General features: G+C 43.0%; 1 protein-coding gene across 4 annotated transcripts in view; it reads right to left on the bottom strand.

Annotated features, from left to right (window-relative positions):
• LOC104051692 (ran-binding protein 3-like) overlaps positions 1-14,044 on the bottom strand; it is a 52,930-nt gene extending 38,886 nt beyond the window's left edge. For 2 of the 4 annotated variants that reach the window (XM_064469885.1, XM_064469884.1), the window contains exons 1-2: positions 13,946-14,044; positions 3,786-3,841 (exon numbers count right to left, since the gene is read on the bottom strand). In XM_064469885.1, the coding sequence (XP_064325955.1) occupies positions 3,786-3,841; positions 13,946-13,967 (78 nt within the window). In that variant the 5' untranslated portion in view covers positions 13,968-14,044. The remainder of the gene's footprint in view (positions 1-3,785; positions 3,842-13,945) is intronic. The other 2 variants (XM_064469883.1, XM_064469886.1) reach the window with 2 other exon arrangements.
• Between the last annotated feature and the right edge of the window lie 1,018 nt (positions 14,045-15,062).

The following is a 15,062-nucleotide window of genomic DNA, read 5'->3' as shown; positions in this document are numbered from 1 at the left end:
GTAACAGTAATATTATATGCTTAACATAGTGAGGTTAGGACTTTGTTTTGCCTTCAGATCTTAACAGCTATGAGTCTTCCTAAGCTGATGCAATTTTCCAACTAGTGTCAGCACTAGAAGCTCTGCTTGTCAGAGAAATGAATAGCAGCATATAAACAAGGAAGATATTTGGATGCTATCATTCAGCTATTTCCAAGAAATATCTCTACTTCACACATTGTAAAAATAGTTCTCAAAGTGCTAAGGAGATATGAAAATAATGAAATTGGAGACTCACTCCGCAAATGTGGAAACAGCCAACTTTACATCCACCATTAGTTAATATCTACAATGAAAATCAGAACAGATAGACTAATCGTGTCTTTTTAACTGCAGAAGAAAATCAGAATCTCCTTACTGAAAGTACAATTAAGAGGCATCACTCTCCCCTCTAAATAAACAAGACAAACTGCAGGTTCTAATGTTTTACTAAACTGTACACCACCTTAGCTGGAACAACCACTTAAAAAATTAGTTTCCAGACTTGTATGCATTTTGTCCTGCAACACACTGAACATTTTCCAGCTTCTAATGGAGAAACAGATGTCTGACACCTTACAACCACAAGCTTAAATACAGATTTCTAGAAAAATAATGTTCTTTAAATTAATAGCAGACAACGTCCGCTCCAGAAAAGTCAGTTAAAACCACTGAACAATACCAACCTGGCACTAATACTGAGAGGGCCTGTAGACACTGCAATAAAATTATTCTGCTCAGGATGTCCGGTCTGATGCAGAAGAGCCCTAGGCAAACATCTAAACAGTCATCATGGACAGTTAATTGAACACACAATGTGTTCTCTTCACTCTCAGCTCACTGTCAGATTGCTGTGCTGGCACTGAAAAGCCTCCATGAACACTTTGCTTGCAGCTCCAGAAGAAAGCCAACTTGACCAGACAGACATTTTGCTACAGTAAAATCGTAATTTACATAGAGAAACTATGTATTATAGAAGAGTGTTGTTTGTCAACTATTTTGACGTTACTTTTGCATTTTCTTCAAAACGTTGCTCTGGGAAAAACTCCTCTGTTAATAGATTTTCCTTGTTAACTTCAATAGGGATAATCTTCTGTGGCAGACAATGCACTTAGCCAGACACCTTGTATGGAAACAGTAATGGAATTAACCATTAACTGTAACACTTAGCTGTTAGTCTTTCCAAAAACAGTGAAATGCCTCAACCAGCATGTAACCTGAGTCGCCTTTTCTTGGTTAAGATCATTACAGGGACACTCAGCTGGCCTGAATGCAGGGTTCTGATATATACTGCTTATCTATTAAGTGGCTGTTCCTTTTGGCTGACAGCACCATATTCTGACTCTATTACTATTGTATCAACACCACAAAAACAGCTACTAGCACAAGCAACAAGCCTGCTGGCTTTAGCCCTTTATTTAATAAAAAGGCAAGAAGCACAGCACTCATGCTTCTCACTCCTTCTCCAGTCTCAAATACACACAGTATAAGCTGCTAAAATGATTATTAACTATGCCTTCTCCCTCTTTTTAAGAAAATTGTACATCTCCACACATTACTGTTTAACATAAGCATTCATGTTTGTAACTAGATGTATTACACTTTGGAAACTGGCAACCAAGTGACAGAAGCCACCAGTAGCCTCTTAAAGATCTGCTTCAGGGAAGATGCCCTGTTCCCCAGCCAAGCTAGCCCTATTCCGCACCCGTCCCGGCCACAGCAAGCCCCCTCTCAAGCACCGACACCACTTAGTATGTAGACCAATTCCTAACTCATTTCTAATGCCTGTGCCTTCAAGGTGCTTGTCTGCCCCGCAGGCCTCGTCACACACAGCCCCTCACCCCGCCAGGCAGGCTCCCCGGCTGTGCCTGGGCAGACTGTCCTGCACACAGCCACCTACTCAGCATCACCACTCCTCAGCATCCTCAGAGGCACCTGGGAAGACTAAATTGGAGACCCCTCCCCCTGGAACCCTGGATCCTCTCTGCCAGCCCAAAGACACATTAAGCTTTTAGTTAAAATTTTTTTTACAAATATTTTCTCGAGATGTACCACAGTGCAACAGATCTGTCCCGCAGCCCAACACAGGAGCTGGCACAGCCTAACACTGAAGGCCCACGCTCTGTGCAGAAGCAGAAGATATAACATGAAGGAACTTGAGAGCACAAGACCTGCCAGCTTCGCGCTGAAGGACCAGGCCAGCAAACACAGGACCACATTGCTAGTTGCACGTTGCTATGATCACTGCTTCAAGACTAACTGTGGAAGCACTGCCAGGTTAAGGACACCTGGGGAGAAAGCTCACCATGGTGCTACTCAGAAGGGACTTCAGGAACAGTCTGAGCAAGAGCAGGTGCTTGGGAGCTGCTTCCTAGAAGGGAACAACGTGATCCAAACTGACACCACACACAGAGCACTCCATTCCAAAGTACAGGTAAATGGTCACCATGAAAAGTGTAGCTGGAAGGAACGTCTCTGAAGTATTTAAGATATATTTAATTTGATTAGAAGAACGGCAGATTGCAATCCTTTCCAAGCTGACAAAACATTTCAAGCTCCTGTTAAGGAATATGCCTACTAGAGCTTTCTCACAGGTTGAATCTGGTACTTGTTGCAAACCAACGAAAAGCTACCAACTGCAAAATGGTTCAGTATTTCTATTCAAACATTTGAGAAGCTTTTCTGATTGCACAGATAATATAACAATCCAGTGATTCAACAAAAAGTGAATCATGTGTACATGTGTACACTTCTCTTGATACCCACCAGCTTCAGCCAAAACAAGGGTAACCTTGATTTTTTCCCCCCTGAAACACTGACAGCTTTTACAACTGACCAGGCAGAATTAAATACCACCATATATTGAAATTCTTATCAATTTCTTTTACTATAAATATTTTTACAATAAGAAACTGGAAGGCTTACTGTTTGGAGAAAAAGTAAGAGAAACTACACCCTAGCACTCATCCATAACATTGTGTGTCTCTGAAAGAGTGAAAAGGCATGCAAACTATACGGCATCTGTCCACAAGGCCATGGTTTTCCATTACAGCTGTTTCAATTCCGTAGCAATTTCTGCTAAAGGGAACGTCCTGCTCCTTCAGCTCTCATTTCTCTCCCGAGCTCTACTCCCTCTGAAGCCACAGGCTGAGTTTTATCAGCCTCTTGGTTCCACACAAGCTCACCCACGGAACACCTTTTAGCAGACCAGAGCACAGCTCCAGCCCAATGGTGTGTAACTGCTACCGCAACCCAAGGGCAGGGGCCAGGAACACATGGCAGAGGCAGAGGGATGGGCAAGGGAACAGGATTACCATTTTCCATGGTAATTAGACACTTCACAGCTTACTACCCAAAGATGAGATGCATTTAAATATACTGAGGTGAAAAGCAATAATCTAGACCATGGTTCTCTTTGCTTTGTCTTAACTCTGCTACCATAAAAAGAAATTTTCTAGTTTTCTCATGCAACTGCAACTGTCAGCACTCCTTTGCCAGCTGTTCCTTTCAATATACGGCTTTGAAGAGACTTTTTCTCCCAGATTTGGTCCATCTTCTGTCTGAAGAGATACCCATTTCATGGCACCATCATACACCCTCCCACTTTTAGCCCTCCACTACCTTTTCACCCTACGCCCATTAATAATGTTAATGCTCTATTATCCATCTTCAACTTCAAAGCAATATAGACAAACAGCTGCTCACCGTGCAATGAGTCAGGGCTACAGAACAAAACAAACAAAAAAACCATATTGACATCTTCTTACCTTCTGTGCTTTATCCTTCTGAAATACAAAAACAGGTGGAGCAATGGCAGGTTTTTCTGTAAAAAGAGAAATAATTTGGTTTTTTTCCAACCACGTTTATTCTTGACTAATATGAAAGTGTTCAGTTCTATGATGCTTCTGCTGACAATGAATCCCTAAACCAGTTAAATCCCAGTTACACAAATTGTTTCCACAGTTCCTGGTAACACATTATTATAAGGACTTGATCTCCAGAAGGAAATGGAGTGTTTTAAGAACAATACAAACAATGTCTGAAAGCTATTTGTCTTTTCCCTCCAGAGCTCTCTTTCAAACCAGTACTTTTACCGTACTTAGGCACATCACGAGGAAAGGCCCTCAGCTGCAGTACTTTACTTTTTGAACACATGCAAAGGGAGTTTTGCTGTACACATCCCCATACTCCTTTCTTAAAGGTCACCTGATACTTGATTATACCTGTAGTTTGTTATCACTGAAACCCTTAGAAAGGCCTAAATCTTCAACATCTGCAGGTTTACAATTTGAACCAAATATTCCTTGCATTATATTGCAGAGGGACCAGTCTTTTCTGCATAATTTAAGAGCACATCTGCTTTCTACTTGAAGTTCCAATTCAAATATTAGCAGGACAATATTTTCTAAATTAGCACATCAACATTTAGTCTTCAAGAACAGCATGAATTTCTAGAATGAGTGTGTGTTTTCCATTGTTCTTAGTGACCTCAAAGCTACCTCAATGTCTTTCATGACCAAGAAAAAGTGGGGGGCTTGGGGAGGGGGTGTCGGAAGTAAAGCAGAGGTTGGCTTTCCTGAGAGTTTAACAAACTGGTACACCTGTGCATGAGTTATATTTGAAAAGAAACTGCACGTACACTATTTACACTATGCAGTCAGCAACCCTCCTAAATGTTTGTAGGGCTCAATGAGCACAATGTTTCAGTCTATCTTCAGAGTGAGACATCTTACAAGACTAGACATTTAAGAAAATTAAAATTTTTAAAACTTTTAGAACTTGAAAGGCTACCATAAAAAAAGTATAAAGCCATCAAGAAGTACCTTGCACCTTAAAAAAAAAAGAGCATCATAAAATCCTCCATAAATCAGCTACAGCATCGGTAAAGCACTTGGGTGAACACAAGGAAAAGGGGGTGAGATTGCCCATTTGGGATTGCTATTACATCAGTTTAGCTGAAAGTGAAACTTTACTTGACAAATGCATAAAAATTATGCAAACTATTCCACAAACTCTGTGCATTTATCTGTGAGGGTAGAAAAGCCTCCTTCCACGCTTCTGTGGCTCTAACTCAGAGGGATAACCCAGCAAAAAAACACTGCAAGACTGATTTTGCAAGACTGGCGTAACTTGTTCTACAAAAGGTAAAATTAATAATGAAATAAAGCTCCTTGCTACAGCATTTTACTTGCCCTTTCTCCTTTATTTTCTGAGTTCCTCTATCCACAAAATACTGCTGAATCTTAAAAAAGCTTGAGAGCAATGCAAACAACCTATTTCAGGAATGAAAAATAATCTACTAACTAACAAAGATCATCAACAAACACTGAACTGTTATACTGGTCGCAAAACCCAGAGTTTGTTGAAATGAGCCTGGGATCCCTTTTGATTCCCTTGGCCTCAATATAACCTGCCCCTGGGAGTCTCCACTCATATAAGGTCCAAGATTTTAACCGTTTACTTCAAAGTGATGTTTCTTTATACCACATTCGGTATACTTTAGTATTCATTAATGCTGTAATTACAGCAACAAGTAGCATGAATTCTACCAAACTACTTTTATCCAAGACTGCAAAATTTTATGTTCTTACCCTTTCGGAGACCTGCCCAAAAGCAGGACTCAATTGTGTAATGGACAACACACAAAAGACTCCTGAATCAAATTCCACAGACACCAAAGAACAGAAAAAACCTACTTGTCTATTTAGTGCTTAATAACAGATCGAAGTAGAAGGAGGGATGAAAGCAAACAATCAAAAAAGCAGATCGAGCAACAATGTAAAGTGCAAAGGAAACATGGGATGGCTGGCACAAGACTAGAATGGGGAACTGAAGAAGTTGATGCAAAGAAACAGGACAAAAGAGGTCTGGTGATGGCAAATTAAGTACTCAAAAAAGAACAGGGATGCCAGGAACAGCAGAAAGCTCAAAAAAATTACTGGATGGAAGAACCAAAGAAGAAAATGGAGTGAAAAAAATAAAATATGTGACAAATTAGACCGGGAAAAATAGCTATTAAAACAAATTATTACCAGTCCTGTTAGTCACGGTGGAAAAGATAACACTCCAGTGCAACATATGAGAGTTTCTACCCACTGAAGTGACACAGTCCTCCAGTACTCAAGATCTAGGAATCTCACTATTATTCTTGCTGGCCGACAGACCAAGTGATGTGATTGCATCCGGCAGGAACGATGGCAAGACAGCAGGCACTCATGGCTACCAACCATACCAGTGCTCAGTCAGGTACGTTCTTTACAGGGGAACACTTGTTCATCATGTCCTTTCTAAAGTCTGCAACAAGACCATAATGCTGGAACTGTTTCCCTGATTCTAGCCCAAGGCAGGAAGGGATCACTACATTGTCTAATCTGACCCCCTTCATTAAATACTGCATATTTGTCTGAGCCTTATTGTTCTAGGGGAACATTTTCATCAAAGGCATCAATTACTGAAGACGTTAAAAGCAAAGTATTTTTGTCCTTGATCATCCATTACCTCACTTGGTAAAAAACTCCAGTGCCAAATCTCCCATTCAAATGTTTGGCCAAATGTCTGGCTTCAGCTTTCAGTTGACTCCTAGTTATGTTTTCTGAATGCATTTACATACTAGATAAAGAGCTCTCTAGTATTTAATGTTTTTCCTACAAAAGAATTTACACAAACCACGTTTTCTGATCAACTGAAGAACCACCACGACACATTTTATTTTTGCAGAACAGCAATGCATACATTAGTTGTTAGGGGTTTTCCCCACAGGGTGAGCATGGCAGCTTATTAAGCACTCCTCCAAAATGAGTTACACTGTCCTTTGTACTAGCCAACGTCAGAGGCGGGCAGTCATGCTCACTTAGCAAGCATGCTTCCGTTCCACAAAGGTGTCTGAAGGATGACCTACAGTAAAATGGATCTGTTGGGTCCACAGAACTGTCATCAAGTTAAAAGGAAAATAAAGCAGGATAAAGGAAGGAAAGAAAACCCCAACCTTCCAACTTCAGGTACAATAAACATAAAAGAATGTGAGATCATCTTCTTCACTGAAGAGATTAATAGACACAGCACACAGTCCTTAATTGTGGACTAGTCTTGGTTTTTCTCCATACAAGCAGACAGAAACAAGGCAAAACAAGGAGCTGGAGATGCAGAAATAGTGTCAATTTTCTACTCAAGTCAGACTCAGTAAAGGTGTTCTGAGAAAGCCCAAGCATGTAACAAGGAAAGCAGACCTTCAATAATTAGTGTCACAGAGACAGTAAGTCCCCAATCTGAAGATTTGGAACTCGTACAAACCACTTAATTTCTTCTGAATGGTGGTAGGCTGTCAAACCAGTCTGGAAAACGATTGAATCCACAGAACTCCTTCCTGCAGTTTATTCATAAGATTCAGACATTTCAACCTGCATGAGTAATTACAAAAACCTCAAAAGCTGACTTTCATGGGCTAAATTCCTTTAACATATTCACTGTCAAGTCATTAACTACCAATATATGCATTATGTGCTGTCAGAAAAATGTATGTACTGTTAAACCTACACAGTTCACTTCACAAGCCTTGGAAACCAAAACACAGAAACAGAAAATAATAGCTTAATGGCTCAGGGAGAGGTATCGTCTTCAAGTCTACTTAACATGAGACTTTTAACTCAGATACATGACCATGTGGTAGCTGTACCAAACTCTGCCATGTCAATCATGTTTCCTGCAACTACTCAAAACATAAGCCTTATTTCACCTCTCCACCCTTTCACACCAATGCAACCGTAGCAGTTGGTGGCATCTCTAGCAGCCACAATAGTTATTTTTGCAACACAAAGTTTTAAACCTTCACTGCAGCATGAAATGACACATTACTGAAAAATCCAATGGATATTTTGAGTATATAGATGCAAAAACCACGTCCCTTTTGAATCCACATTTGAAGGCCACATAAGTGAAAAGACACGGTAAATAGGCACAAAATGGGGACAAGGGGAAACCCTGTGTAGTTACCAGGCTCACAGAGTAAATCCAATGGCAAAGCAGTGACAAAGGACAAGAAAGCATTCTTCTCCTTTGCCACTAAGACCACTGTGTCTCTACCATAAGAGTACTGGATAACTCCGGTTGGAAGGGACCACAGGATGTCACTAGTCCAACCTCCTCCTCCAAGTAAGGTCAGCTATGAAGTCAGACCAGGTTAATCAGGTTATCCAATCTAGTCTTAACTTCCAAGGATGGAGGCTGAGCAGCCTCCCGGGGTAACCTCTCCTACTCCTTGACTGTTCTTATGGTGAGAAAAAAAACCCAACCTTTTCCCTCTATCCAGTCTGAGCATCTCATTCCACCTCTAACCTTTTATCTTTTGTCCTTCCAATATACACCGCTGGGATGAGCCTAGCTCCATCTTTTTAATAACCGCCTCATAGACCCTAGAAAGCTCCAAATATACTTCTCTGAAGCCTTCTCTTCTCTAGGCTGGACAGGCCCAGTCCCTTCAGCCTCTCCTCACAGGTCATGCAACCCAGATCACCATTTTGGTGACTCAGATTCATCTTTAGATTTTAGAAGGAACCCAGGCCCCATGTCATGAAATCAACTCTCAAGTCCTCATTGGACCCACTGTAGCCAGGTTATTACAAGGTAAGTTTATTTTTAAAGCTGTTGCAAACATTTCCTTTTTAATGTAATTTGGAGTAAATTTAAAAGTGCAATAGTGCCTGACTACATGGAAACCTACATGAGAGGCAGAATAAAAAAAAACAGAGAAACTTCCCGGCAAGCAAGTCCTTGCTTGGATCTGAAGAAGCAATCTTCACCACTAAAAGCATACAAGTTGACAACAACTGCTCTAACTCATTATAACACAGCACCTGAGAGGAAAGAGGAGATCATACCTGTGAACAATGAAAGAGTATTAAAAAGGAGAAGAGCAATTAGGTTAACTCACCAAAAATTGAGTGGTAATTTATTCCCTGCGAAAGGCTTATCTGAGGGTCAAGAAAAACTTAAGTTCAAAGTTAAGTTTAATTATGCTTATTTGAGCAGCTCAGGCCACAAAAATGTTTTTTTTTCACCTTAATACTATTTTAAGTTAAAAAGAGCAGAATAATCATGCTAAAATAAGCATATTACATGAGGTATGGACAATTTGTGGCATCATAAAATTCTAAAGGTGCTGATAACAAAATATGATTCTTCTCTTCCAATAGCTACACAGACTGAAAGCAATGAGCAAGCTACCACACCAACAGCTGATCTCCAAAAAAGATCCCACAAGCAAAGTCCAATCATACTTCATGTCAGAAGGCACAAGAAACATGACTGGATCACTTATAGCCAGACTTCACACGTGATGCCACGGTGAATACAACCGACATCGGAAAACAGGTACTTCTGCCTCATTTTCAAAACTTGGACAAGTTGCTTTTTATGAAGTAAAATCTCTGATGTTCTCATTCACCTTCAAACCAATTATTTTTGTCTCCTATAGCATGAGTAAGCAGGCTACTTCCAGATAGTACCTCCACAGCTGGCACAGGAAGGTAGAATGCCTCTTACACATTTAAGGTGAAATAAAAATTCCATACACCATATTTAAAGCACAGCCCTTTCATGTTAGCAGAGCACATGTTATGTCATTTCCCAAGCCCTCGTGGCATGAATAGAAGTTACTCACTCTCTGCATTAGGGAATTTTGCTCTTTCAGCTCAGGTACATCACATAAAGCAAATGGTACAAGTCAGAAGTGGGAAAAAATGTAGTTTGTTTTCACATGACAGGAAGCAAACCATGAAGCAGCCCAACTACCTTGCAACGTAGATAAAATATAAAAAACTCCAAAAAGTGTTATTAAAAATTATTGAAGTATTTAGACAGTTCTATCTCGTAAATGAAATAGTACTTTATGGTGTCTGGGTGCAAATTATTAGGATATCTCAGAAAACACACCCCAAAACAAATCACTCAATCTAACTTTGCATCCACTAGCTTATCACCATGGGAAAAAGCTCTTGTTTATAGGGTCTGCAAACACCAGGGACAGTGGTGCACGCCAGCTTTTTCCCTCAAAGTAACAACAGACCTTCCTCCCTCTGAAAGCTGGCATGAGGTGAGTTATACAGACAGGGCAAAAAAGCCCAAACCAAACCCCAGAAAGAGCACAAAAGCCATGTCAGCATCACACAAGCCTGGCAAAGGAAGGGTACTTTTACTGTAAAAGGAACTGCTTCGATTCTCTCATCTTCTGTACATTTAAGGCAGTTACATACAGTGAACTTGTTATGATCATGAACTTCGCTATTTCATAAAGCCAAACAAATTGTGTTTGGTGTCTAAGGAGATACTTTTCCAACACAGGTGGTACTGGCCTCTCCTGAAAGGGAACTGTGAAGAAAGCCATCAAGTTTTAGCCCTGATTAAAACTTGTACATTTTCAGTGACTGAAAGGAGGTAAAGTAATTAATTCTTAACACAAGGAGATCCTGTCATCTAAAGAGCAGCTTCAGCAGCAAGCTGTATGCAAACAAATTACTCGTTGTGTATTAACAGCAAGTTGATGCGAAAAGCATTCAGGTTTATGCAAATGTATGTCTAACGGGAAGCTGTCTAGTCCTCTGTGATACTTCACCACCACGTGTGGAGTGTCAGTTTTAAGACATGATCCAGCTAGACTACCAGAGAACATCATACCAAAGCCTTCCAAGAAGATTTCTAATACCATTCGGTAACTACTCTATACAACAGCAACAACAATCATGCCTACCATTCCAAAATCCTGGTTTTCAATGATCAAACTTCTCACAATGCCAGCCACCCAAGCCTTTATCACAATGTCACTAAATCTCTGTGACAATGTTGATCAAAATTCACACGGCCGGGGAGAACTTGGTCTCTCCTCCTCTTCATTAGCTCCACACTTACCAGCTCATCTCCTCTCACGATGAGGGATGCCAAGACCAGGGCCTGTTCCTAGGAAACTTCACAGGACAAATTTCTTTGGAAAGTGGCACTTGGACCACCTCACCCTTCACCACCCTTCTCTACAGTAGAGGACCCCCTTAACCCAACAACCTTCTTCTGCAAGATACAGCTTGTCATCAAACCACTACAAAAAGGGAGGTGTACAGTTTCACCAACTCAATAGAGAAAAAGGAAAGGCGAGTGAGTGGAAACAATTCAAGGAACAATTAGAATTAAGAAAATGAAGTAGTTATGAGAATATCAGAGGGAACGTTTTTAGCATCACAGAAAAACTATCCATCCAACAGTTTGAAGGCTTAAAGGACATTGGTAGAACGGTTACTTAAAGGCAGTATTGGCATCTCAGTGGTGATTTCAGACAAACAATAGACTAAGAGAGACATCAGAATCTAGAAGGTAAAGATAACTAATATACTGTTGGAAAAGCAAAAACCAGTGAATTAACTGAAAAAGGGGTGCCACGGTAAAAGCGACAGGTTAAAAGAGCTTTGCATTAGTAAGATGAAAGGACACGGGCAGAACAAAACAGCACTTTTCAAGGCCAGAAGGTTTGTGGCAGTAATCAAGCCGGGAAGAGTCTAAGGGAGTTTCACTTGCATGAACAAACAAGGAAAGCTACTGTTCAAACACGCTAACAAAAACAATCTGTGAGAATGATTGAAACCTCTTTCTTGGTACTTTTGTCTACTGTGCGTCAAATAATTAGCTTTATGCCTCACAGTGAAGTATGACTGAGACAGCACTGTTGTGCAGGTCAATCAAGATTAAGGAATATTAAGAGCTTTGTTTTAATCACACTTGGTTTGTGAACATGAATATTTAGCTACCAAATACTTCAAACAAGATCTATATGAAGCAGCAGATCAAAAAATTATCAGTACCAAAATAGTAATTTCATATATTTGAATGAAAATACTGGGGCGCAAGGAAATAAAATACTCACTCACAGTACTGGAAAAATAAAACAGATCGATGTGTTTAAGAATGAGGAAAAAACCAATCAAAGTCACCCGAGAACATCACTGCCATGTTAAAGGCAGCAAACGAGGCAAGTAGAAAGACTATGGAAACCACTGACTTTCAGCAGAAGGATGCCAATTCTTGAAAGCATGTGTATTTGCACTGGTATACAAAGAACAGACACCTCAAAAATGGAAGGAAAACTTAACACCAGACAACACTGCCAATGATATTAGAATGAGCAGAAGAGAATATTTCAGAAACAAGCTGATCTTGCTTAATCTTACAAAAGATTATATTACATTCTCACTCCAAGAAGAAACAGAACAGCAAAGGATGAAGATGACAAATCTGGAAGGGGAAGCGAGCACAAACTAAAGAGATTAGCAGGTGACGGAAGTCACTGGAGTCAGGAAAGGGTCTGAAGAGAAAAAAAGAGAAAAAGGAAGATCAAATGAAAATGCAAGGATAACACTACCCTTCCCCCCGACTCCCACTGACAGGCTACACAATTCTGCAGAAATTTAGAGGTAGAAACACATGACAAATCAGCATTAAAAGATGTGATAAACATTGGTAACTTGCTATTCACTGTTGAGTTTAATGTTTCCCACTAGAATGGGGAGGTAAAGTGAGGGGCTTGCATGACTTAAGACAGCCATTCCCAAACTTCTGGTTCTAAAAGAACACAATAACCCATCAAAATTTATTATAAGGTCATTACAGTGACAGTATATGCAACAGTAAATACTATCATTAAGTTTCTCACAAATAGTCATTACACATTTGAGTATTTACTACTATTGTTGAGACCACTTATCATACCTCCTTGTGCACTGACAGCTCATCCCGAGTTTGGGAGCAAACAGCCCGAGACATGCTGCATCACAGGCTCTGTCAAATAACTTAACTCTAATTATGTTGTTAGCTGCTTGTAGACTTCATCTTGAAAAGCTACACCTACAGTCGGTATTTGCTTCCCGTTTTTTTAATGTTAATATCAGAACAGCAATTGCCACTGGTACAGAGTTAAAGCGTAAAAAATAATCTTGAAAGAAGGAGCCTCATGTAATTTCATTTGCCTCCTTCCAGGCATTTCCCCCCCTTGCATTAGCTGAGAAGAATAATGAGAAACAACACAGACAACCTGGGCAAACTTGGCTTTGCAGAGACTTTGAAGGAAGCTGGCCATTCTCAACGGCAAACTGTTGATGCCCACTGTCACTTAGGCAACGTTATACACACCCTGGAGCAGAACACCCAAATCCTACAGTAGTGCAGTCCGGGTTTTCCTAACCCTCTTCAGAGAGGAATGGAGCCGTTATTTCTTCAGTTCAGAGGTTTTTGGCTTAAAATATACATATATATATATTTTGTACCTCACCTAGTTTTACATAATCCCCGCTATTATTTCCTTAGCTAGAGCAAGGATTAACACGAGTGGAATTAAGGGGAGATTTACGACACTCCTAAAGTTGCGGACGACGACCCCAAAAAGAACCCAGAGAAGAGTATCGAAGCGGCCCAGAGCTCCCCCGGGAGGGGAGCGGAGCGCTCGCCGCCAGGCTCCGGCGGCGGGGCCCGTTCCGCGGCGCCCGGGTCCGCTTTCGCCGCGTTGGGGGGGCGACGGCACCAACCCGCCGACGGCCGCCGTCCCCGGGAGCCGCCACCCGGCGGGAGGCACCTGCCAGCATAGCCCTGACCGCCGCCCCGCGCCGCCCGTCCCGACCCCCAAGGCGGCGCGGTCGCCCGCCCGCGGCCGGACCGGCGGGGCAGAGCAAGGCCGGTGGGAGCGCGGTGGCCCGGCCGGGCGCTCCCTTTGTCCGGCCGCTCGCTCCGGAGGGACCGGGGCAGAGAGAGGCGTCGCTCCCGAGGATGGGCCCTCGCCCGGGCGCGCCGCCGAGAGCGGATCGCAAAGCCGGTCTCGGGCCGGGACGGCGGCGGCGCAGGACCGGGGCGACGGCGGGCCCGCGGCCGGCACCACTGCGCACCGCCAGCGCCCGCCTACCTTCGTTCGCTAGGTCCGCCATTTTACTTCCTCAATAACGCCCACAATGCATCGCGCAGCCGGACGGCTTCCACTTACAGCATGCCCCGCCGGGAGGCGCACGCGCCGATTTATGCCCGCCCCGTGGCGGTGCCGCGCATGCGCGGCTGCCTCTCTGGGCGGTGGGCGGGGCGCGCTGGGCTGCCCCGGGGCGGGGCGGAGCGCTGCGCATGCGTGAGGGCGGGCGGGGCTGCGGGGCGCAGGGTTATACTGGCGGGCGTGAGTCCGCGGCTGTTGAGGTAGGTCCGGCCCGGCCCGGCCCGGGGTGAGCCCAGGCTCGGCTCGGCTCGGCTCGCGGCCGGGCCCGACCCGGGCCGCGGTCCGCCTGTGGCGGGCAGGTTATGGGGACCCTTGTGCGCCCTATTGTTCTCTGCCCCCTGTTCCCCACACAGGTCGGACTAGGGCCTTTGAGGCCGGCTGTCTGTGGTTCGTCCTGTTCTCTGCTCGGTCTGGCCTCTGGCCTGCCTCTGAGGCCTCCCATGGCTGCAGGACCCAGAATTTCGCTTCACAAGTTAAATGCATCCTTGAGTTCATTCACTGCTTTCATTAGTGCATCGCAGTTAGCCTGGCAGTGTTTACTGGGCAGTAACCTCCATTCCACCAATTACTGTATAAGCTTTGGCCATACTTTCCCTAACCTTTTCTCCAGATGGAAGAAGTCAAGCCCTTTTAGTTCATGGAAAGCTGCTGCTCCAACCCAAAGAGCAGTGTTTGCCGTTCACTGTGACTTCTAACTCTTAATACTTCCAGAACTGCACATGCTGCTCAAAATCTAGGCACAGCAAGGCTTTACATGGCCACAGAATTACGCTGTATAGTGTATACAGTACATAATTCTCTTGCTGGCACCCTGTATTTTGTTGGCTTTGGTCAGCACACCTAAGGTCCCCTGACTGCCTTGGCTAGGTCTCTGCTCACTTGGAAGGGAGCCTATAGCAGGTAGCGGGTAGCCAGGCACTGAGAGATACACAACTTTCTTCCTACCCTCAGTGATTGCTTCAAGGTTGGCACACTTGTATGAACAGCACCCATAGCGCCTGATGATTTGAATACATCCCTCACAAGGTATCACACTAGC

This window comes from Phalacrocorax carbo, chromosome 19 (assembly GCF_963921805.1).
Source record: "Phalacrocorax carbo chromosome 19, bPhaCar2.1, whole genome shotgun sequence".
In the NCBI taxonomy this organism is placed as follows: domain Eukaryota; kingdom Metazoa; phylum Chordata; class Aves; order Suliformes; family Phalacrocoracidae; genus Phalacrocorax; species Phalacrocorax carbo.
The sequence above is the reverse complement of the archived record's forward strand: the minus strand, read 5'-3'. Positions and strand labels throughout refer to the sequence as shown.